Source organism: Emys orbicularis, chromosome 2, assembly GCF_028017835.1.
Source record: "Emys orbicularis isolate rEmyOrb1 chromosome 2, rEmyOrb1.hap1, whole genome shotgun sequence".
Classification (NCBI taxonomy): domain Eukaryota; kingdom Metazoa; phylum Chordata; order Testudines; family Emydidae; genus Emys; species Emys orbicularis.
Genome location: NC_088684.1, coordinates 107,235,855 through 107,260,163, shown reverse-complemented (window position 1 = coordinate 107,260,163; position 24,309 = coordinate 107,235,855). Strand labels below are relative to the sequence as shown.

At 42.6% G+C, this 24,309-nt stretch overlaps 1 protein-coding gene across 1 annotated transcript in view; it reads right to left on the bottom strand.

The window, feature by feature from the left end:
* Nucleotides 1-219: 219 nt before the first annotated feature.
* Nucleotides 220-24,309, bottom strand: part of DCDC2 (doublecortin domain containing 2) — a 108,671-nt gene continuing 84,581 nt past the window's right edge. Inside the window, exons 8-10 of the mRNA XM_065399722.1 lie at nucleotides 20,976-21,076; nucleotides 1,757-2,083; nucleotides 220-324 (exon numbers count right to left, since the gene is read on the bottom strand). Coding sequence (XP_065255794.1) covers nucleotides 220-324; nucleotides 1,757-2,083; nucleotides 20,976-21,076 — 533 coding nt within the window. The remainder of the gene's footprint in view (nucleotides 325-1,756; nucleotides 2,084-20,975; nucleotides 21,077-24,309) is intronic.

Here is a 24,309-nt window from a genome sequence, read left to right as displayed (position 1 = left end):
ATCTCATCAGTAAGCCACATATTGTGAAAATAATTCAATCTTCCTTTTAATAGGATGTTCATTATCTCTGTCAATCCATATGGCATTATCATTTCAAGACTCAATAGGTGGTACTCAACTGTATCTTCACATTATAAATTATCAATCACAGATAACAACATGCTTTAAATGTCAAATATTACAATCCTTCATTTTCTGCTAATCTACTTTTTAAAAAGTCTATGCTACAGCAGCATACTCATTGGTTTGGTCATTTTTTTCACTGTCTTGTGGGCTGGTGATAGTTACTCTTGGATTTGATGTTTTTTCCAGATGAGAGTCAATCTAGAGAAAAAAGGAACCAAAAATCGATATTTTAAGCTTGGCAGGTAATAGACTTCATTGCATGTCAACAAATATATAATTAAGTAGTCCACACTAGAATTTCTTCTAAGAATTCTTCAAGTGAAAAAATATATACGAGCTGGTCACCAATATAACATTCTTGGGTAGCTTATACATGGGATCCTCCCATCAGGTACGGATAAGTAGGAAAAAGGTGAAAGTAGCAGAACCTTTGCTCAAATTAGAATATTTTTCCTGTTTATACCCCCATCTGAGCAAACATCCCTTCTAAATTGAGCCTCCCAAAGATGTAATCTCATTTTGTGACATAAACCCTCTCATAGTCTCAACACTGTTCCATCAACATATGAAGCACAGAAAATAATAAATCCTACTTCTGATGAGAATGTTGTTGCATATCTGTCTGGTAATCTTTATTTGAAAATGCCCTTGTGTGTCATACAAATGGCTCAGAATAAATCCCAAATTTAGAAATATGGCAGAGACTATCCTGAGCATCATGGGAGGTACAGGAACTTTCACTTCTTAACGGTATGCAATCAGAGAGCTGGCCCCAGTTGTCCTATCCCTGACACTGGGGAATCCAGTCAGGGAGTGCCATGTTAAGTTTACAACCCACGCACCGTGTAATCTCAGGAAATCTATCCACTGCTCAGGTTACCGAACACTTGGGGTAGTTCACACGTGACACAGACATTTCTGATTCCATTTCCTGCTGTCGAAGACCCTCTCCTATCAGCAAATGGAGGATACAGCATCAGGCACCTCTCCCTAAATTTGTGGCATGCCCCTCCTTGTCCTAAGGGACAAGACTTGTGTTTTAAAATCCCATGAAGAGAAATCCCCTGCCTTTAAGATTCTTGTTTATTTTATCAGTCCTTTTCTATCTGAAAATATAAATATTAAATAAATCAATAAGACTTCCATGAAATGGGGGCAGCAACACTTATTAAATACAACCTCTGTGCAGGGCAACTCAGCCAAACAAACAAGGCACTGGTTTCCTAAACCAGTAGACATGCTTGTGCACATCCCACTGTCCCCCTGCTATGTCCGACAGAGGAAGTGAAGAATGAAATATACAATCACCCATCTCTTCTTGAGAGTGCAGGAGTCTTGTATTTCTAGTACCCTGCCTACCCACAAAGGCAGGACAAAGACCTGTCAAAGTGATGGAGCAACAAATACATTATTTGCCAGTTGGAGAAAGAATTCTGCAGTTGTAGCCAGAAGATGAGAGGGGTTGTAAATGAGGGGAAATAGCTTTCCTGCAAGTTGAAACTCCATGAGACTCCAAGGACATCATTGTGGCTGAGTTGGACTACATTTGCAGTACAGAAAGCTAGTGCTGGAATGAATGAGGCAATATCTATTTTTTTAAAAACAAAAAATTGAAAAAATAAGCTGTTACCTGGCTTTGATTGTCAAAGTCCTCTGGTGCTTTTGTTTCTTCTTCAGGATGAAGATCATTGTGGTCATTAAACTGCTCCATTTCCTCACCATTTTCTTCATTAGTTTCACCGTTTAAGTGGAAAGGCCTCTCTTCCTCCAGCTGTCCAAAATTCTCTTCTTCTTGCTCTTCATAATTCTCATTTATTTTCTCTTCATTTTCTTCTATTTCATTATGAAGAACATTTCCATTAACGGCCTCCCCCATTTCCTCTCCCTGATCTCCATTCATTTCTCCCTCATCTCCCTCTTCTTCATTTTCTTCCTCATCTACTGTTTCTGCTGGCCTCTGATGAAAGCAAGAGCAGAGTTATGTCATTTTCAAACATCTTTAATCAAAACATCCCAAGCAATGTAATAATATGGTGGACCCCTAAATCATAGTTGCATCATCATAAAGGGATAGCTGTACTATTTTACACCAAGGAAGTTATTTATATACATAGTCTATATATATTAGATGGATATAATGGATATAAATGGTCTAAATATATTATCAGCCCAAGAATCATGTGTCCCAGCCACTTCTCTCTAACTAAGGGCTAGACCAGTGGTTCTCAAACTTTTGTACTGGTGACCCCTTTCACAAAGCAAGCCTCTGTGTGTGACCCCTCCTTATAAATTAAAAACACTTTTTAACATATTTAACATCATTATAAATGCTGGAGGCAAAGCGCGGTTTGGGGTGGAGGCTGACAGTTCGCGACCCCCCATGTAATAACCTCGTGACCCCCTGAGAGGTCCGACCCCCAGTTTGAGAACTCCTGGGCTAGACAATGCCACAGAGATCAGCAGGGGGAAGAAGGGGAAAAGTCCAGTTTGTTCACACCAGGAGGAAGATGGCAGAGGGTATTGTGGGGGTGAGAATGTATGAGGGACCAACCACTCCACAATCCCATATTCCCCGTTCTAGAGGGTTGAGGATTGGGATTTGCATTGGGAACAGTGAGTGGGACAGGCAGGGGCTGGGAAGCATACACATCACCCTCTCCTCAGCCTGTAGAGATTACTGAGGAAACAAAAACAGCCCGTGGCTGTGCTACCTCTTCCGTGGCTCCACTTCCATTAAGGAGATAAGGAGGTAGACAGGAGTCCCAGAGCCATTGTGGAGGGACAGGGCCTCTGAACAGATGAGATCTACCTACTGCAGATGCCCCAGAGAACCTGAAAACAGAGGTACCATATAGCCTGTCCCAGACTGCTGGCAGATCTGATTATGGTAACCACTATACTGCACAACTTTAAGTGGGGAACACTTAGTGTTTAATAGAGAGCATTCATTTACCTACATTTTCAAGATTTCATAAGAAATCTACTTCCAATTCACATGCTCCAAATTTGAAAACCAATGGGCCCGATTTTCAGAAGTGCCCAGCACCCAACCACTCACACTGAGAATGATGGGAGCTACTGGGTGCTAAGCACTGCTAAAAAGTCAATTTAGGTGCCTACACAGGAGCTGAGTTCTTCTGAAAACCCTGGCTCCAATTGTTAGTATTGAGAACTTTGGAAAAATCTGGTCCCACTGTTTTAAGTGTTATTTTGGCATAAACAAAATATAATTTTGTGCATATCAAATAAATTCTTCATTTAAACAAACACTCCCAATTTAGTAAGGGAGGATTGTGACACTCTGCACCACATATTCACCATAGTAATATGATTATGGTATGATTATGATATAATTATGTTGCATCTTGTACAATATATGTCATGTGAGGTGTCTATGGAAAAGTTATGGTTTGCTGAATATGATTATCCTATTTGTATGAATGTATCGTTTTTGTATCTGGAGTTATGAATATTGACTATGTATTTGTATTTCAAATGTGTTTGCTCCTGGATAAGACCCAAAAGTTCGTTTGCATTCAGGCTAGCCAGCACATCATGAATGGGCTATTCAAGTTGAATGGCCCATCAACAAAGACAATGGGCCATGGGGATGCTTCAGTCAGCCTATCGATAATGGCTGCCATGACTCATCGGAGCATGCAAGGGCTTGTCACTCAATCACATTATACTGAACTCCTTTTTGGTACCTGTATTTTTTCCATAAACTGGACTGGGAACTTGGCTTGGAACAAAGGGGTTCCCGCCCTATGGAAGAAGCTATAAAAGGGGAACAGGACATCACCAATGGGTCTCACTCCCCTCACAACAGAAAACCTGGAAACACCTTAGAAAAAGACTGAATTGGGGAAATGCTGGTCCCAGGCTGGAAAAAAGGATTCCTGCCTGCGTATGCAAAACCTAACCTACTTGTACTAACTAACAGGGTGAGACACTGCTTGATTCAAATCCTATCTAGGGTATAAGACTTAGATTGTGATTTTGTTTATTTCTTAGGTAATCTTCTTTAATCTGTACGCTATTATATATAATCACTTAAAATCTAACTTTCTGTAGTTAATAAATCTGTTTTATATTTTTACCTAAAAGAGTGTGCTTTGGTTGAAATGCAAAGGGAAATGAACGCGGGCTGGTGCATTGTCCTCTCCACATTGAGGGAGGGGCGGATTGGGTAATAATTTCATATTGGTCAGGCTCAGAACGTTATAGCTCTGGGATCCTAGGCTGGGGAGCTGGGGGGTATTTTGGCTGGAGCCTGTCTATTGTTGGTTCATGAAAGTAGCTGGTAGAGCATTCATGAACACGGCTGGGTGTGGCCCCTGCCTATGGACGTTTGTGTGAGGGCAAGCTTGGAGGGCTTTGCAGCTTGTCACAATGTCACAATGTGAAAGGGAACCCAGATTGGTAAAACAGAGGGCTCAGTGGTACCCCAGTTCCAGGTTGCACCCTGGGGGAAAACCCATGACAGGGGTTTCTTCTCAGGAGATGTCATATGACCTGCCAGGTGGTCATGAAAGGAACAGGCAATCTGATTCATTGCAAGGACACTGATTTCATGGGTCTTACAATGCAAAGAATTATAAATATCACCTATAAAAAAGTCACCTTTCACCCTTTCCCACCAATACAAAAGCCACTTTACACACAAACACAGAAAGGGTCAGGGAAGAGAGAGCTTTGCTTTAAACACACAGGTCTCATTTATATTCAGTATTAGCAATAGTGGGAAATTTCCCCAAAATGTTCCTTGTGTAGAAAGGTCACAAGGCGGAAGAACAGCACCTTGCCCTAGGCCCGAAGGAAGGACAAGCAAGTCCTCATTGCTGATAAAGTAGCACCATTTAATAAAAGAGTTTTAAAGATTGTATTTGCATCACCCGGCCGTTCAATGAACTAGTGTCCCCACTGCAGAGCTGACTTAGATATTTTTGTTTAGATTTTCATCCTTTCTTTCCATTCAGATCTAGAGATGAGTGAAAGGGGTGACTGCCTCCCACTTCTTCCATTGAGCTTCATCAGAATCTAAAGCCAACTAGCACATTTCAAAAGATTCTCACTCAGCCAAGAATATTTGGAATGTTATGGCCATTAGTGAATTGTTGAGATAAGACGATAACTGCTGCAGAATCTATTTTTAAAAAGCCATAGAAAAATCTATTAACCTTGCTGCTGACAACACTAACATGCCAAAAAAATGCTAAGCATGTATTAATAAAAGGCATTATAAGAATGTTATTAAATGATCAGTGGTCTCCTGATCCAAATGTCTTGCCTTTATATAGCTCCATAATACAATTATATTCCATTGACACCATATCATATAGGACATATCATTTTCCTGCAATGAGCCACAGAATCTCTGGTAGCTGGTGATATTATATTGTAGCCTGACTAGCTAGACAAAGACTCAAAAAGGTGGCTTTTAAAGCACAATGATCTCAATATGTTCCTTATTCATATGTTCATGACTCTATTTTATCTGATAGCATCAAATTGGCCCTATAACTGTTAGCCATCCTACAGCAAAAAAACTTCAGGACCAGACTTCAAAGAGAAACTGCTGAGCTTCAGTTCATTTGCAAATTTGACACCATCAGCTCAGGATTAAACAAAGACTGTGAATGGCTAGCCAACTACAAAAGCAGTTTCTCCTCCGTTGGTGTTCACACCTCAACTGCTAGAAGAGGGCCTCACCTCCCTGACTGAACTAACCTCGTTATCTCCAGACTGATTCTTGCCTGCATATTTATACCTGCCTCTGGAAGTTTCCATTACATGCGTCTGACGAAGTGGGTATTCACCCATGAAAGCTTATGCTCCAATACATCTGTTAGTCTATAAGGTGCCACAGGACTCTTTGTTGATTTTAACCAGTGGATCTCTAAATGATTTAGATCTTAGTCTACTTTAGACACTATCTCTTCATAGGATATTGAGTGCATCTAACCGTTACAACTGCAGCAGTATCCTAGAGAGAGGATCCTAACAGACTAGGATGTAAATCATTTAGGGGCCCAGAGGTTAAAACTATTTAGCAGTTTAGAGGCTAAAGCAACACCTTGAACTCTGCCCAGAAACTTACTGAATGCCAGTGCAACACTCTCAGATACTTTCAATAGGTAACATTCAGGTCACATCTCATTTAGCCTGAACTATATTGGACATCTGAACTATATTGGTTAAGCATTGGAATGCTCCAAAACAAGGTAAGAAAAAACATATCCCATCATTGTGAACAAATTATTTTAACAGTGACTGAAAGACTCTTAGGATATTTTTTAAAACTTAAGTACATTGCAGCATTCACTGTTACTACGAAGGACAAAAATATAGTTAGCCATGTTTACAGCAAACAACTGAAAAGTGATGTGCATTTATCATTTTTCAAGCTGGCAATACCTAATTAAGGATGTTTATAGTGTACATTTAATTTATTATCCCCAAAGGAAAGGGCCTTTTTTCTCATGCACTATTTATGCAAACTGACCTTAGTTCCATGCAAAGATGTACAAAAGTCTAAAAATGTGGTCCCCAAACTTTTTACCTCACACCCTCCCTTACCCCTGTCCGCCCCCCGCCCCCAGAGCCAAGGCCAGGAGTGGGGGATGTGGACTGGGATAAGGGGGCAGAGGCTAGGGCCACAGCTGGGGGCAGGAGAAGAGCTGGGTGGCACCCTTTCCTGCCCCCCATGGGGGCTGGCCCGGGACCGAACCATTCCCCCCCAAATGTTCTTTGGCACCCCCCCAAGGAGGCGCACCCCACCTTTTGGGGACTTCTGCTCTAAAATATAAAGAACTACATATAAAATAGCTCTTACAGTACACAATAAGTCTGTGACAGTAGAACCTCAGAGTTACAAACACCTCAGGAATGGAGACTGTTCGTAACTCAAACATAAACTATTTTTTTTAAAAAGGGGAGTTAAACAACAGTGCTGTGGTGTGTGTGTGGGTGTGGGTGTGGTGCTACCTAATTGCGTACTTCTGGTTCCAAATGAGGTCAGTTTGTAACTCTGATGTTCGTAACTCTGAGGTTTACTGTAGATGGCTGTAGGCAGGAAACTGAAGGCCAAGTTACCCACCCAGTTAGACATTATTCCTGATATACTATGTGTGATATTCTCTACCAAGAAATCATTTCAATCAATTAACCAATGGCGATGGAGGTGGTTGCTGGGTTTGGCTCTGGATAGCCTCACTTCTGATCTTGTCCTGCCACTTAGTATGGAGCAGCTGATGCAGACAATGAGAACTGAAAACATCAATCCAATGTTATTCAGTCTTCCTCAATGCCCACTGTAGCGGGGTGGTAACCTGCTCCAGCCCTGATAGGGTTGGAACCAGCCCTGGGAGAGGGCTGGCAGGCTGTGAAAGAAAGACCTGGGCTGACTGGGGAAGCAGCTGCAGCTGGGCCACGCCCCAGTCAGGGCCCAGCTGGCCCTATAAAGGCTGGGAGCCAGGAGCAAGGACTCAGTCTCTCTCTGCATTCAGAGAGAGAAGGGCCTGGCTGCAGGAAGCTAGAGACAGGGTACCTGAGTGGAGCAAGGCTGGGGAAAGGCAGAGGAGCTGGGGAGCTCCAGCCTGGAAAGCCCCAGGCTGCGGCCTAGCATTGGGCTCAAAGGTACTGGGGGTTACACAGGACAGTCCAGGGGTAAGGCCAAGGCAGCAGGTCCAAACCCAACCTTGCCAGTGATGAGTAGGCTGATACTGCAGTCTGCCCCAGGGCGTGGGGCTAGATGATGACTGGCAGTAGCCTTATACTGAGGCGAGGTGGGAATAGTGGGTGGGGGTTCCCCGGGGAGGGGAGACCCTAAGACTGAAGGGTTACTGCTAGGGGCAGCACCCCAGGTACAAGGGCACCGGGGTCCAGGGAGGGACATGGGGACCAGAGGACAGGCAGATCACTGGCCTGCAGAGGGCGCTCTGGAGCTGGAACGAGCTAATTCCTGGAAGTCACCAGCAGGAGGCGCCACAGGGGTGAGTCCGCTCCTCTACACCCACATTTCACTTTTTCATTTAAAATAGTTGGTCTATCAGCAGTTCTATGTATCTGCAGCTTCATAGCCAGCTTGATGCCATTAAATATGCCCATGAAGCAAACTTGATGCCCAAAACATGGCAGCAGCTGCTGCTATACAAGTGCCCACATCTTTCAAGCATTCTCCAGCACTGTCTGACACTGCCCAAATATTTGACAGATGTCACCTGCTCCATGTCCCATTCAGATAGGTTAATAGTGAGCTGGTTGTAATCTGGAGCTGCTTGATGGCAATGGCCAGGGAGTTAGTTTTATCTGGATTAACGACCGACCAATGTACACTGCTTTTTCCCCCAGACAGATCAGCCAACAGATGCAGCGGTTCTCCAAACTGAGCCAACATCAGCGAATTAGTAAACTTTAACACATGTGGGAATGCAGACAGGATCAGGCCCTGATCTAAAGCCTATTAAAGTCAATTGGGGTCTTTCAACAGAGTTTAATGGGCTCTGGAGCAGGTCCTTAGTGCATAGGTGTACGTGAGTGTTCATTGTGTACCTATGGAAGACATTACAACCCATAATTCTCAGCTGGATTAAAATCAGCATAGCTCAATTCATTTCAGGGGAGCAATGCTGATTCACACCAGCTGAGAATATGTCTACTACGTCCTAACAAAGTATAGATTCATTTGCAAAAGTTAGCCATGGTCTTGATAACACTGGAAGTGCCAGAAACATCTTATGTTTTTGTCAAGGTTCCTTCCCCACTCTGAACTTTAGAGTACAGATATGGGGACCTGCATGTGAACCTCTAAACTGAATTACCAGCTTAGATCTGCTTTTGCTGCCACCACCCAAATAATTTGAGTCATTTGGGAAACTCTGTCTTCCCCCCAAAAACCTTTCCCTCCCTGGGTAGCCTTGAGAGACTCCTCCACCAATTCCCTGGTGAACACCGATCCAAACCCCTTGGATCTTAAAACAAGGAGGAATTAATCATTCTCCCCCCCCCCCCCCCCCGCCCCTTTCCCCCTACCAATTCCTGGTGAGTCCAGATCCAATCCCCTTGGATCTTAAAACAAGGAAAAATCAATCCGGTTCTTAAAAAGAAGGCTTTTAATTAAAGAAAGAAAGGTAAAACATCATCTCTGTAAAATCAGGATGGAAAATAACTTTACATGGTAATCAGATTCAAAGAGCCCAGAGGAACCCCCTCTAGCCTTAAGTTCAAAGTTACAGCAAACAGAGGTAAACCCTCTAGCAAAAGGTACATTTACAAGTTGAGAAAACAAAGATAAACCTAACACGCCTTGCCTGGCTGTTACTTACAAGTTTGAAATATGAGAGACTTGTTCAGAAGATTTGGAGAGCATGGATTGATGTCTGGTCCCTCTTAGTCCCAAGAGCGAACAACCCCCAAAACAAAGAGCACAAACAAAAGCCTTCCCCCCCACCAAGATTTGAAAGTATCTTGTCCCCTTATTGGTCCTTTGGGTCAGGTGTCAGCCAGGTTACCTGAGCTTCTTAACCCTTTACAGGTAAAAGGATTTTGGTGTCTCTGGCCAGGAGGGATTTTATAGTATTGTACACAGGAGGGCTGTTACCCTTCCCTTTATAGTTATGACAGTTTTATTGTGTAGTTGCTTCTTTGGTGCATTTATTTTCTGGCTTTGAGATGTCTTGTGCCTTCCACACCTACCTTAGAATTCTCCCCTGAGCCTGCTCACTTAGTTTTACCTGCCAGCCTCTCACTGGTGATTAGCTCCAATCTTCAAAATAACCATCATATAGCATTCCCATGGACCATTTTTGTGGACAAAGTGATGCCTCGGTGCCACAACGCTGGGCCATCAATATTGGTGTTTGCACAATGTGTGATGCTGCATCAATGTGAAACCAAGCTGCACTGAGATGCAATGCTACCCCTGTCAAAATACTGCAATGCTATGTCTGGGAGCCCAACATTTATTGAGGACTTTAACTTTGGCACAGATGAGGGCCCTAATCCTGCCACTGGACCTGGGCAGGCAGACCCTTTCATGTGAGTGGAACACAATGGGGCTTACAGTCGGTACCTTGGCTTGCAGGAAGCAGCATAGAGCCATTGAAATTGGGACTATCCGACCCACATCAGAAAGAGTGGCAATCCTTTCACTTAGTGGAAGCTGTGTCAATAAGCACAATGCATGGTTAAGAGGGGCAAAGTAGTTCCACAGACTCCACAAGGGTTCAATACACTTCAAATCCAAACAGTCAATTAGTTGTCCTAACCTGTAATGAGTGACTGAGCCAGAAGCATGACTTACTTGCTAGTGTATATCCCAGATGAACAGGACTCTCAGTGCTGGCTCTACCAGTGCTTAAGGGTAGGTCTACTTGGCAGCTGGAGGTGTAATTTCCAGCTCAGGGAGATGCACAGATGCTACCTTTGACCGAGCTAGCACACTAAAAATAGCAGTGTAGCTGTGATAGTCTTCATGGTGGCACAGGCTAGCCACCACAGTACAATCCTGCCCAGGACCATAGGTAAGTACTCTGGCAGCTAGTCTGCCTGCAGTGTGGCAGTTACATGGCTATTTTTAGCATACTAGCTCAAACACAGCGAGCATGTGCACGTCTATCCAAGCTGGAACTTTCACCTCCCAGCTGCAGCGTAGACGTACCCCAAGAGACAACTCAGTAAAACCAGTGTTACACAGCAGAAAGGACAAAAGGGCTGCCTCACCCCTCATGAGAATGCAAGCAGAGTCAGCTGTGATCAACAGTGGCTAAGAGTGAATACCAACTGGTAGCCGAGCAGTGGCCTAGGCAAAATGAGTTTGCTGGTGTTGTTTTCCCCGTGGACAGGCGTCCACATCACAAAATAACATAAGCACAACTGGCACCCTTCTTAACCTTTGCTGAAACTGCCAAGGATTGAACACGTAAGGAGACAACTACCCTCTAGCTCCTTGAGGTAGTCCCTTCAGGTGAGAATTAGAACATATTGATAGAGCATCTTGGGGAAACTTTCACTGCTACTCCCCATAAGGTACCTGTTTGAGGTACCTTGATAAGCAGAGGAACTGAGCCTCCAGAGATGTCAATACAGTATCTTTAACAAGCACCAAACCCACACCAAAAAAAGGTAGAAAGGGGTAGGGAAAGAGGACTGAGTAACATACTTAAGGTGTTGAAAGGACTGACGTGAAAGGGATAGGGCTCTGCCTTTTATAGTGGGCATAGCTGGCCTTTCTTTTGCCTCCTAGAGTCATAGCAACTCACAGTAAGGAGTTTTCCTTTTGTATGATGGCAAAAAAGAGGAAAGATGTATCACAAATAGTGCAGAAATTTTAAAATTAAGTGGGCTTATCTGTTTTTAAAGTAACATTTTCACAATTCACTAGTTTTATTGCACCTAGCTTAGAGAATTATAAGGCCTGATTTTCAGACCAGGCTTCCATTTTTGTGGGCACAATTCTACGCTCTTAGTGAATTGTCAATGAAAAACTGTGCCTACAAAAAAAGGCTTGAGGCCAGATTCTCATCTGGTCTGAAACAATGTAGATCCACTGACGTTAACAGTGCTATGTCAGTTTACACTGGCTGAAGATCTGGCCCCTGGTTTAGAAATCAAACCCATGGTGGTCTAACAGCAGCTTAATGGAGAGCAGGAGTAAATTTCAGTTCACATTCAAGAAGTATGATTGCTTGGTAGTATTTTGAATGTTGGCAAAGGAGCTTAAAAAGGAGGAGGTATTCTAATTGCACTCATTATGCTACCATTCATTAAGAGCTATGGTTACCAAGTGCCATCAAAATTCCAAAAAGCAATAAATCACAAAGACAGTGAGGCATTTTACTTCCAATCATTTGGTTAGTGCATGACTGCTATTAATATATTACAGAGACCAACATCATAGAAATTCTTTTCAAGGTAGATATTTTATATGGGAAAAATACATTTTTAAACACTAAGTAGAATCCATTTTAATGTCAATTGTAATTTTGCTTTACTGAAACCATTTCCAAATGTTTACTTAGACAATGGTCACAGACAATGAAGTAGGCAACAAAATCTTAATGGTCATAAATAGCATGGCATGCAGATCTCATGAATACAACATCAGGCTCACTTAGCTTTGAGACAACAACCACCTTTAAAATATAACTACTATTTACCCAATGAATAGTGCTTTATAGATATGTTGCATATATTCCAAAAGCAAAAACACTTTGTTCCAAATCCAGTTAGGGTTGCTAAGTGACAACATCACTTACAAAACCCAAGCACTTAAAAGCAAGGAAATGAACATTAAGGACTCTGTCTTACACTTCCCACATAATAAGTATGCTGTTATTACTCAGTATAAAAATATGTGTTTACCATCATGAAGCCAATAACTTGAACCACTGAGCCATTTGGGTGTGTTTTTATATATTATTTTATTATACTGATGTCAGTATCTAAGCATTTAGGGCTGGATTTTCATAAATGCTCAGCACCCACAAGTCCAATTGCAGCTAGCAGGAGCAGTAGTGCTCAGCACCACTGCAAAAAATCAGGCTTTCAAACTCTCTTCCTCAGTTACATGGAAAAGGGATCTCTGTGCATCCCCCCTAAGCCAATAGGCCATTTTGGTAACGAATGGAGGAAGAATCATTTTACCAGATCCTGGAGTTCTTTCATGTTTGAGAAGTAGCCACATTAGTACACAAGTCAACGACATTTTTTCCTCTATCTGCTTCACCGACAGAGAATCATGTCTGTTTTTAATTAGTGACCGTTTGAGTCAGTGTTAAAACATCTACATTTCAGATTTTGTGATTCAATGTGATTTATTGGGCAGACGTAGGGACAATGAAAGGTTAGACAGCTGGCAAACAATTCAAAAGGAGCTATTTTGAAGTCTCAACAAATATTTGCTTGACATTAAACATACAGTTTTCAAAAAGTATTCAACAGGCAATGAAAATTAAACTTAAAAATTTGAAAGTCTGAGGATTTTTCTGGATTTTTTGGGGGGGGAGCGGGGGGGTTGGGAGCACACTAGAAAGGGGAAATCAAAATCAATTGTATAATAGGACTGTAGTTGCAATCTTAACTTTGGAGACGTTACCACCTCTCAATAATAAAATCACATGCACACACAAATCCAGGGCTGGAATCCTTGTCAAACAGCTTTTAAAAAAAAAAAAAAAAAAAAAAAAAAAAAAAATCACAGGCCTCTACCACCTGAGCCAAAAGAAAATCTGTTCTTTCTAAGCAGCAACCAACCAAAAGACAGTTACATGTTTTCTCTCTCTCTCTCAAGTCCTGAGGGTATAAGTCAATGGATCTGAAAAAAACAAAAACAGCAAGAGAAGAAAGAACCCTTTATTAGATACTGACCTGCCCAGTAATCAGTAAACAGAAGGTCTAAGTGGTGGTTTTTATTTGAACACATCATCTCTTGTTCTAATTAATTTTGAGGCTCGTGCATGATTTTATAGGACAGGGAGGAACTGATATAATATGAATTTTTTTTTTTCATGAAAAGGTCTGGCCTTTGTAATCGAGGGATGTCTCAGAGCTGCCAATCTGTTTTAAGACTGAATCAACGCAAACATAACTGTTTTTGCCTTTGGCAACGGGGAGAGAAATCTTGCATACTCTTCACTGGGGTGAAATTCAGGTCTTCATCCCAAAACTTCTGCTTTATATCTAAAACAGTGAATGAAAGGTGCAATGCTTCTATTACTTATGACATACTCTGACTACACAAGCGATACTTCAGTGAGTTAAGACTTTCAGGTCCCATCACATCTCCAGGAAATGTAAAGTCATCGGTGACATCAAGAGAGCATTAATGAAAAGCCAAATCTGTATTTACAAAGCAGCAAAGATTCCAACTCTGTGAGCGTCCAACATAGTCACATCATGAAATCTTTACAACGATGTGCAAAGGAAAAGAGATGATGTGGGAGGAGCAGGGGAGAACAAAGTGCACACACATCAGGGAAATCTTTTGGATATGTTCCCAATTATTTACATTTAAATTAAGCCAGTGTCTGTATCACCGCTACCACATTTTACACATAGGAGCTACCAAAAAAACTAACCTCCCAATCAGATTTTTTTATATTATTTTTAAAGTTCAGGTAGCGTCTCCCAGGCCCATATCCTCCTAGGTATTTAGACATCTAAGACCCATTGATTTCAATAGGAGTTCAGCACCTAAATACATTTGAGTATCTGGTCCCCAGCTCCTACTTCCACTTCCTGGCTTAAAACTGGGGTTGGAGCCACTTGCTGGGGACACTGCCTAATTTACGAGAGCACAGAAGAGTAACTGGCAGCATCTCCTGGTTCCTATCTTGGGACACTAAAACAGTTAATTTGATATACTGCCTAGTTCCCACTGTTTTACCTCCTCTAAGAGTCCAGTGTGGGAGACAGACAGAAGAGCCAGATTCTTTCTGCTTATGGAAAGGAAAAAAAATAGGGGAGTATTCCTTTACTGTTTTTAACAAAACATTGTATTAGTATGTTTTAAATATATTAAATAATAGCAGCATTAAAATATGAAGAGGGTTTATCTAAACTCTTCTGTCAGAAAAAGTTAACAGTAATAATAATAAGAGGGACATTTAAAACACCACCCTCGCGTTCACACATTAGATTAGTATTTCAAGTTAACCTGACGAAGCCCCTACTATTTTGTTCCCCATCACTGAGAAGTGAAAACACCTTACTAGATAAACTGTTTTTCCCACCCCTTTGTCCAACTGATTTCATAGCATGTCCCCAACTCCCACTGACATTGGCACAGTGATGCAAACGGAGAAGTGTGAAGCTGGAGAACGCCTGTATTCCACACAAAGCCACCGTGCATTTTTTATTTGGAACTTCCACTCTTGGTTTTGAATGTAAAACAGAGGAGATGTGCCGTTTAAGGGAAACACTGTTTTTTCCTACTTGATTTTCAATTACCACTGGCATCTAGCCTACAATAAAATAAAGGCAGCCATTTTAATGCACTCAGCTGGAAGTCAACATTTTGCAGCACAGTATATAAGCGTGCATCTAGCTGATCTCACACGACATTTAGTCAATGGCTAATCTGGCATTTGTTCAACTGTATGCTATAAATGGTAAAACAGAGAAGAAGGCTCAAGTAAACAGCATCTTAACCACTTCATTTCTGGTGGCTGAAGAACATGATGGCGTTATCTGAAGTGCCAGCATTCTAATGAAAAGTTGGTGCATATATAGTAGCGTCCCACGCATAAAGGACAGTAGTGGTGCGTTTTGTCCCATATTCCTGGTACATAAGGCAACAGTGCAGCAGCCAAGGTGAACAGAAAAGCTTTCCAGCGCAAAGTTTAAAACTGTTAAAGATGATCAATAAGGGTCTAACACTGCAAGGTGATGAGTGCTTCCAAGTGGTGCTGAATGCCTTGGTTTGGGAGCATTGGAGTCTGAGATGTACCTAGTCCCTTGCAATATTGGGCCCTAAGAGAATATACATATTGTTTTAAAGTTACAAATACATCCACTGATGTTTGATCAGAGACGAAGAGTGGGGAGTGTGAATTTTGGGCTTTTTCCTTGGAAAGTATGGAATCAGAAGATTCTTCATGGGTGGTGTATGTGCGTGGGGGAAGGGAATGGTGGAAAGGATACTAGTTATCAAATGTGATGCCAATTTCCAGCCCAAGTTAGTAGTGACTGAAAGGTGTTAGCATCTGATGGCTGTACGGTGACCTTTGCAAAGGTCTCAAACAGGTTCCTTGTGTTACAAAAGTCATCAGCATGATTAACACTTGTTGGCAACCTCAGCAGACAGACCAAGTGCTAAACTGGCAATGGAGAATAAACTATTCTCTCATCCCTAAAGAAGGGCCCCATCAGGTTGTGCTGAGGCACACTGGCAGGACTGTATGCAAAAGCTTGCAGAGCTGCTGCTTGTGCTGTACCAGTATAGGGGATAAGTAAGACTTCAATCTTCAGTGCTGTCAAGTTGGCACCTTTCACAAGCAATAAATTCAACATGAACATTAGAACAAGACAGTTCCTGATGACTGAATGCATTGCTGTCAAACACTCCAAAATGCCCATAGGAAGCCTCTGTGGAAGTCAGTAAATGGAATGATGATCTCACTAATTTACTATTAGCAAGCCAAGACCAAGACAGGATAATTCAGGCTGCCACAAGAAACACAGATGAACTAGACGGGACATGAGGTGTTGTTCTATCCTAACAGTAGTATCCACAGAGGCCTAACTATCACAAAGGCTGCTTCTCTCTCAACAATGATAGATACAACTAACAGGGAGGCTGATGGTGGCCCAGGTGAAACTCTCGAGGCTGTGGCAGGGTATTTTCAGTGGAAGGACCTTGGCTGTGGAACATCAGACAGCAGGATGAAGCAAACTCTTGCTACTTTTAGAGCATAATATAGAATTCATGCCTCTCAGAGACCTTTCCTCAGTAACAATGGCAGCAGGATAGTCCAGCAATGCTTCCACCAGAAAATCACCAGGAGTGACCCCACTTACAAAAGCAGCACAAAACAAAGGAGGTGTGGCGAGTCTGGTCCTTTTTCTGATAGAAACGATGCTGTTCTTAGTATTTTCGGTGGCAGCTAGGTATTTTGGTATACTAGCAATGCCTATACTGAAATTACTACACTGTATAACATAAATCCTCCATTTATCTTCCCCAGAACACCTTTACCTTTTTGTACACTGTGTTTGAGAATTAATCAAAAGGCCTAGTGTTCTTTTATCTGAGTCAAACAAAATTTAGAAAATTAGCCTCTAGATAAGTAAGCACAAAAAAGGACAACCAGACCAGGCTTTCTGGCAGAGCTGGTTACATAATGATAACAATAAAGATTCACAAATATGTGTTAATAAGTGGTTTGATTTCACTCCACTACTGTTTGTAGGTTCATACTAATCATTATTCTTGGGCATTGAAATGACAATCAGATATTATTAAAAATGGTTGACTCCCAAAACATGCAGAGATAATTGTTAGTCTGAAACTCCTACCACGTCAATGTTATTCATTATTCTCCAGCAAAGATTAGTAATACTATGTTAGGTGGCTAATCAAAGGGGGGCAAACATATCAAAGACAAACAGTCCCTTATGCTAAAAACTACAGCTGTTGATTAATCGCGGTTAACTCACATGATTAACTAAAAAAAATTATTCGTGATTAATCGCAGTTTTAATCGCATTGTTAAACAATAGAATACCAATTGAAATTTATTAAATATTTTGGACGTTTTTCTACATTTTCAAATATATTGATTTCAATTACAACATAGATACAAAATGTGCAGTACTCACTTTATATTATTTTTATTACAAATATTTGCACTGTACAAATGATAAACAAAAGAAACTGTATTTTTTAATTCACCTCATACCAGTACCATAGTACAATCTCTTTATCGTGAAAGCGCAACTTACTAATGTACATTTTTTAACATAACTGCACTCAAAACCAAAACCATGTAAAACTTCAGAACCTACAGGTCCACTCAGTCCTACTTCTTGTTCAGCCAATCGCTAAAAGAAACAAGTTTGTTTACATTTACGGGAGATAATGCTGCCCGCTTCTTATTTACGTCACCTGAAAGTGAGAACAGACGTTTGCATGGCACTTTTGTAGCTGGAATTGCAAGGTATTTACGTGCCAGATATTCTAAACATTCGTATGCCCCTTCATGCTTTGTCCACCATTCCAGAGAACATGCTTCCATGCTGATGACGCTCATTAAAAAAAATAATGCGTTAATTAAATTTGTGACTGAACTTCTTGGGGGAGAATAGTATGTCCCCTGCTCTGTTTTACCCATATTCTGCCATATATTTCATGTTATAGCAGTCTTGGATGATGACCCAAAACACGTGGTGTTCGTTTTCAGAACACTTTCACTGAAAATTTGATAAAAGCACAAAGAAGGTACCAATGTGAGATTTCTAAAATAGCTACAGCACTCGACCCAAGATTTTAGAATCTGAAGTGCCTTCCAAAATCTGATCGGGACGGGGTGTGGAGCATGCTTTCAGAAGTCTTAAAAGAGCAACACTCCGATGCGGAAACTACAGAACCCGAACTACCAAAAAAGAAAATCAATCTTCTGCCAGTGACATCTGACTCAAACGATGAAAATGAACATGCGTCAGTCTGCACTGCTTTGGATCATTATCAAGCAGAACCCATCATCAGCATGAATGCATGTCCTCTGAAATGGTGGTTGAAGCATGAGGGGACATATGAATCTTTAGCGCATCTGGCACGTAAATATCTTGCGACGCCGGCTACAACAGTGCCATGAGAATGCCTGTTTTCATTTTCAGGTGACATTGTAAACCATAAGTGGGCAGCATTATCTCCTGTAAATGTAAACAAACTTGTTTGTCTCAGTGATTGGCTGAACAAAAAGTAGGACTGAGTGGACTTGTGGGCTCTAAAGTTTTACATTGTTTTATTTTTGAATGCATGTTTTTTTGTATGTAATTCTACATTTGTAAGTTCAACTTTTATGATAAAGAGATTCACTATAGTACTTGTATTAGGGGAACTGACAAATACTATTTCTTTTATTTACTGTACAAATATTTATAATAAAAATAAATATAAAGTGAGCACTGTACACTTTGTATTCTGTGTTGTAATTGAAATCAATATATTTGAAAATGTGGAAAACATCCTAATATTTATATAAATAGTATTCTATTGTTTAACAGCGTGATTAATTGCGATTAATTTTTTTAATCGCTTGACAGCGCTACTAAAAACTATTTGTCCACACTTTTGGCAAATACTTATATATACATGAGAAGTAAATCAGGATTGGCTCATGAGCAATTCATAAACAGGAAAGGGATATGTTTGCAGCAAAGAGTTTGGCCAGGTCTATTCTCTACCTCAGGGACATAAAGATCTACTTAATTGAAGAGCTGGCTCAAGACATAAAATTTTACTTTTAAAAAAACACAGTGAGGTGGATACCTCTCTTTTCCAAACTAGGTAAAAGGAAATAGTGCCTATAAACATAACAAGCTCTGCCAATTTCATACAACTCTACTGAGGAAACAGTGGGACAACTAAATATCATGTTAGCCACTTCAGTTCCAGCACTGTGCGTACAGATTTATCAAAATCAAATAGACACGAGCCTATTTTGCCATTCAGAGGCAATCTAATGTGGTACAAGACTGCAAGAATCCTGGCCCTGATTCTGGGCAGTGGTCTAGCCCCTTTACACTGCTCCGCTGGTACAGAGGGACCAGAACCCAGGTGGACCTATGCACTAAGGAATCCTTCTGACAGAGCAGGGCTCCACCTGCTGGCATAAGGCTGGAACAGCCCAATTCTGCCTTTCTTCAGCAATATGGCGAAAAGCGTTATGGCTAGAACATACTGTGGTCTGGACAGTCTAGGCTAGTGGCCCATAGGTGTCTTAATCAAGATCGCTGTAACGTAGAACAACCTCTGTCGTTTTTGTGGGTGAGCCAGAGGAATAGATTTGGGAGTAGGGAAGGATTGAAGTGTTATATTAAGAGAGTAATAGTGGGAGAGTTGAGGACTTAAGAAAGGGGGAGGGGAGAGAGACTGAAAACATGAGGAAGAGAACACAATGCAGGGAAAAATGAAGAAGATGAAGGAAGAGAAAAAGGATACCCAAGACATGCAAGAGAAAGAAAAGTAGGGCTAAGGAAGGGAAAGGAGGAAGAACAAATGCAAGGGAGACATAAATTACAGTTAAAAAAAAGTTGAATGTCAAAATATTACACAGGAGTGATTGTTTTGTCTTTTGAAATGTACCAGATGGTATTAAATGGCAGGTACTTCCCAAGAAGCTTTCCAGGGTGGGTGGGTGGAGACCAGCAGATCCCCTTTATTCACCCTTCCTCAGTCTTAGTAAACTACTGAAGTTTTCTAGGCATCTTGAGGGATGGTCTACACTTTAAAACTCTTTTTTGCTGGTACAGCTTATTCCCTTTGGGAACTAGTTTAAGCTATGCCAGCGAAAGAACCCCTTTCCAGTATCAGCTGCTTCTCCACTAGTGGGGTTGCTTGTAAAACTCTACCAGTACAGCTCTACTGGCAAACCCTTTCAAATGTAGACAAGGCGCAAATAAGGGGATTGGGGGCACAGTTTCTGGAAACAATACTGTGACACTTCACCTCAGGACAGGGGCTTCTTTTTACAGTAAACATCGTCTGAAGACTCAGGGGGTATTTGAGTAGATTTTGGGAGTGCAAGGACTTTGCACTGACACAAAGGAAACTATGATGGGGTCGTGTGCCCTCTTAAGGGCAGTGGTGCCTAGTGGTCAACCCATCCCACCATGTGATTTGGCCCATTAAGGTTTTAAAGGGCCTATTTTTATATATATGAATAAAAGAGACCTGGGGGTTATTGATAGAGAAGACAGTCAGGGGTGGGGTTGTCTCCTGAACCATGATGAAGAGCTGACTTGGACTCCTATAGGGACCCAGAGTGGGGTGACCTGGGTAACTAACAAAGTAAGTCACCTTTTACAGAAAGATTTAATAAATCAGACCCCACAAAGAGGTCTAACCTAAGTCTGGTAATTGGTTAAAAGAACATGTGCAGGCAGGGCCACAAGGGAACATGCTGGAGAGGCTCATCTCTTGACAGGAACAAATAACTGGGACTCAAAAAGCATTCAAGAAAAGGGAATGTATTCAAAAGCAGTGCAACCTTGTATACAATGCTGTACCAATGAACGTTACAAATGAACCCTGTAAAAAAAATGCAGCAGGCATCAAGGGAAGCGGCAAAAGAAAAACACAAGATTTGTTTTCCACATTAGTCATTTGTTCAAAGCTTAAAGATTACCTGATCTACTGGAACCTCTACTTGAGTGTCTTCATCTTCCTGGATTTCCGCTGCCCCCCACGTTTCAGACCGTTTTTCACCAGCTTTGTAAATACCTTCATCTACAACCAGAAAGAAATACTGAGTAGACGTAAAGACCAATTGTGACACTGTGTGGAACAACAACTGAACTGCACCTAAATTCTGCTTCTAAGAATAGCTTTCAAAGCTCACATACCATTTCCAGTGCAGACCTTTTAATGGATTTTAAATGTCTCATTATGTTCAATTTTGTTTCCTTTGTTTCTAATTACAGTTAAACACACGCTACATTATGTAGGGGAGGAAGGATAAAGAGAGAGAGAGAGAGATCTGAACAAACACCCTGCATCTGAACTCCCCTCAACTCTGGGGAAGCTCAGATGTGAACCTGATCTTCACAACACAGAGCTATCACATTACATATAAACAATAGACTATGCATATAGATTCAAAATTATGATATTAGCTCATGATAAATGAGCTAATAAAATTTCCAGTGCTAAGAAAAACATCACAAGCTCAGAAGAAAAACTAAATGTGGTGAGTTATTGCAGCTGTGATATTACAATTTAGAATTTACAAAGATAACCAGGGGAATCAACTGCAGTTCCCCGTTCATAGCCTGAACAATAGAAGAAACTCTACAGTTCTGTTTTGCAAAGGCACTGAGAGAGCCTGCCCAGGACCGTGGAGAAGGTTGTTTTAGGTCGGCAAGACTAATAGGTCCACAAGCAGATAGCAGCTTTTCCTCTCCTGGAATTGACACCTCCTCATCTATTATTGGGAGTGGACTACATCCACCCTGATTGAATTGGCCCTGTCAACACAGGTTCTCCACTTGCGAAGTAACTCCCTGCTCTCCATGTGTCAGTATATAATGCCTGCATCTGTAACTTTCACTCTATGCATCTGAAGAAGTGAGGTTTTACCCACGAAAGCTTATGCCCAAATAAATCTGTTAGTCTTTAAGGTGCCACCAGACTCCTTGTTGTTTAAGCAGATAGTCGATTCCCAACCTCATTCTAGTTCACATCCGTTTTACACTAGTCTTCATTTTATTTGATTCATTTGTTATTGTACTCTGCAAGAAACTTCCAAATGCCTTAGCCAGGCACATTTTTTGTACCAGAAAACTGGGAAGGAAAAACTAGAATGACAGGTATAGTTTGTAGCCTCAAAGAGTAATAAGGGTTTAAAAACAGAAAAAGCAGTTACTTACCTTTCATAACTGTTGTTCTTCGAGATGTGTTGCTCATGTCCATTCCGTGCTAGGTGTGTGCGTGCCACACGCACTGTTGCCAGAGATTTTTCCCTTAGTGGTATCTGTTGGGCTGGCTCTGGCACCCTCTGGAGCCGCATGTGTATGCACCGATATAAGAAGCACCAATGGCCCTATGCCAGCTCAAAGTTCATGAATGTGCTGACTGCAACACTCTTCTCCCAAAATTGGCATCGTCTTGGGCCAGGGGCGCCAGAATGGGTGGGGGGGCCAGGGGACCATGGCCCTCCCACTTTTGAAAGTGGACGGGCCTGGCTCATCCACTTTTCATCATGGGCCTGGCCCCCAGTGCCTCCTCTTCCTCCCCAAAGCTGGAACCTGGCCCGGGGAGCTATGGGGAGCTGCAGGCCCTCCACCTGCCCAGGGCAGGGGGGACGAGAGCAGCCCCCAGCCTGTGTCCCCACCACTCAGGCCCCCCATCCAGGGCAGGTATAGGGTCCGTGACTCCCCACAGCTGCTCAGGCAGCTCTTACCATGGCCCAGCTGTGGATCTTCAGCCTCTGAGGACCCACCTCCAGGCTAGGCTGGAAGCCGGAGCCGGGTCAGGGTAATATCCTCATGGGCAACTGTGGAAAGCTATGGACCCTCCACCTGCCCTGGGTGGTAGGCCTGGGGGGTGGAGACACCGGCCGGGAGCTGCTCTTGGGCCTCCCCACCCCGGGCAGGTGAAGGGGCCCGAGAGACCTTGTGCCCCCCCCCACTTTTAGGAAGAATCCGTCGCCCCTATCTTGGGCCTGTTGGGTGATGGTGTAGTGGGACGTGAAGGTATGAACTAACAACCAGGTTGGGGGCTCTCCAGCTGTCCTGAATTGGTACCTGTGCGAGGAATGCTGCTGATGGAGCCTGGGCTCTTGTGGAATGAGAGGTCACGATGGCTGGAGGTAGGATGGTCGCCTGCTCATAGCAAGCCTGAATACAGGCAGTTATCCAGGACGAGAAATTTTTTGGGTTGACACAAGTAGCCCTCACATCGTTTCCGCTATTGCTACAAAGAGCTGTGTGGATTTCCGGAAGGGCTTAGTCCTCTCAATACAAAAGGCAAGGGCCCGCCTAATGTCCAACATATGAAGCCGTCGTTCCTAAGAGCTTTTGGGAAGAAGACACCTTATTGTTGTGGAATTGTGCCCTCACCCTTGGCAGGAAGCTGAATGGGGGCGCAGTTGAACCTTGTCCTTGGAGAACAATGTGTAAGGTGATTCTGACATAAGGGCCTTGATCTGAGTGACCCTTCTGGCCAAGGTGATCGCCACCAGGAAGGCAACCTTCCAGGAGAGAAGTAGTAGGAAGCATGATGCTAACAGCTTGAAGGAGGGCCCATAAGTCTCAACAGGACCAGGTTTAAGTCCCATGGGGGGGTGAGTCGGTTTGCGAACCTGAGAATAGTCTTTCCAACACCTTGAGAAACTGGGCTGTCATTTCATGGGAGAACACTGATCTGCCATTCTCTGGAGAGTGGAAGGCTGAGATGGCTACCAAATGAACCTTAATAGATGAGAGTGCCAGACCCTGGTGCTTTAGGTGGAGCAAACAGTCCAAGATAGACTGAAGAGAAGATAGAGATCGAGAGAGATCCCGTTCGGAGCCCACCAAGTAGGTAGCCCTGGTGGAAGGCTTTCTACTACCTAGAAAGACTTGTCGAACCTGTTCCAAGCAGGCCTGTTCTTCAGGGTTCAGCTATGCAGCATCCATGCAGTTAGGTGCAGGGAGGCAAGGTTTGGGTGAAACAACCGGCTGTGGTCTTGTGAAATCAAGTCTGGGCGGAGTGGAGCTGCCACCGAGAGGTCCAGAATTGTGCCAAATCAATGCTGGCATGGTCATGCTGGTGCTATCAGGTTAATTCTTGCCTTGTCCCATTTGATTTTCAGAAGAACCTTGTGAAACAAGAGGATCGGAGGAAAGGCATACAGTAGGCAGCAGTGGCATTGGAATCGGGGGAGGGAGGGCCAGGGTCCTCCCACTTTTAGAAAGTAGGGGGCCTAGCTCGTCTACTTTTCGCAGGGGCGGACCCCTTCCCCTTCCTCTCCCCCTCTTCTC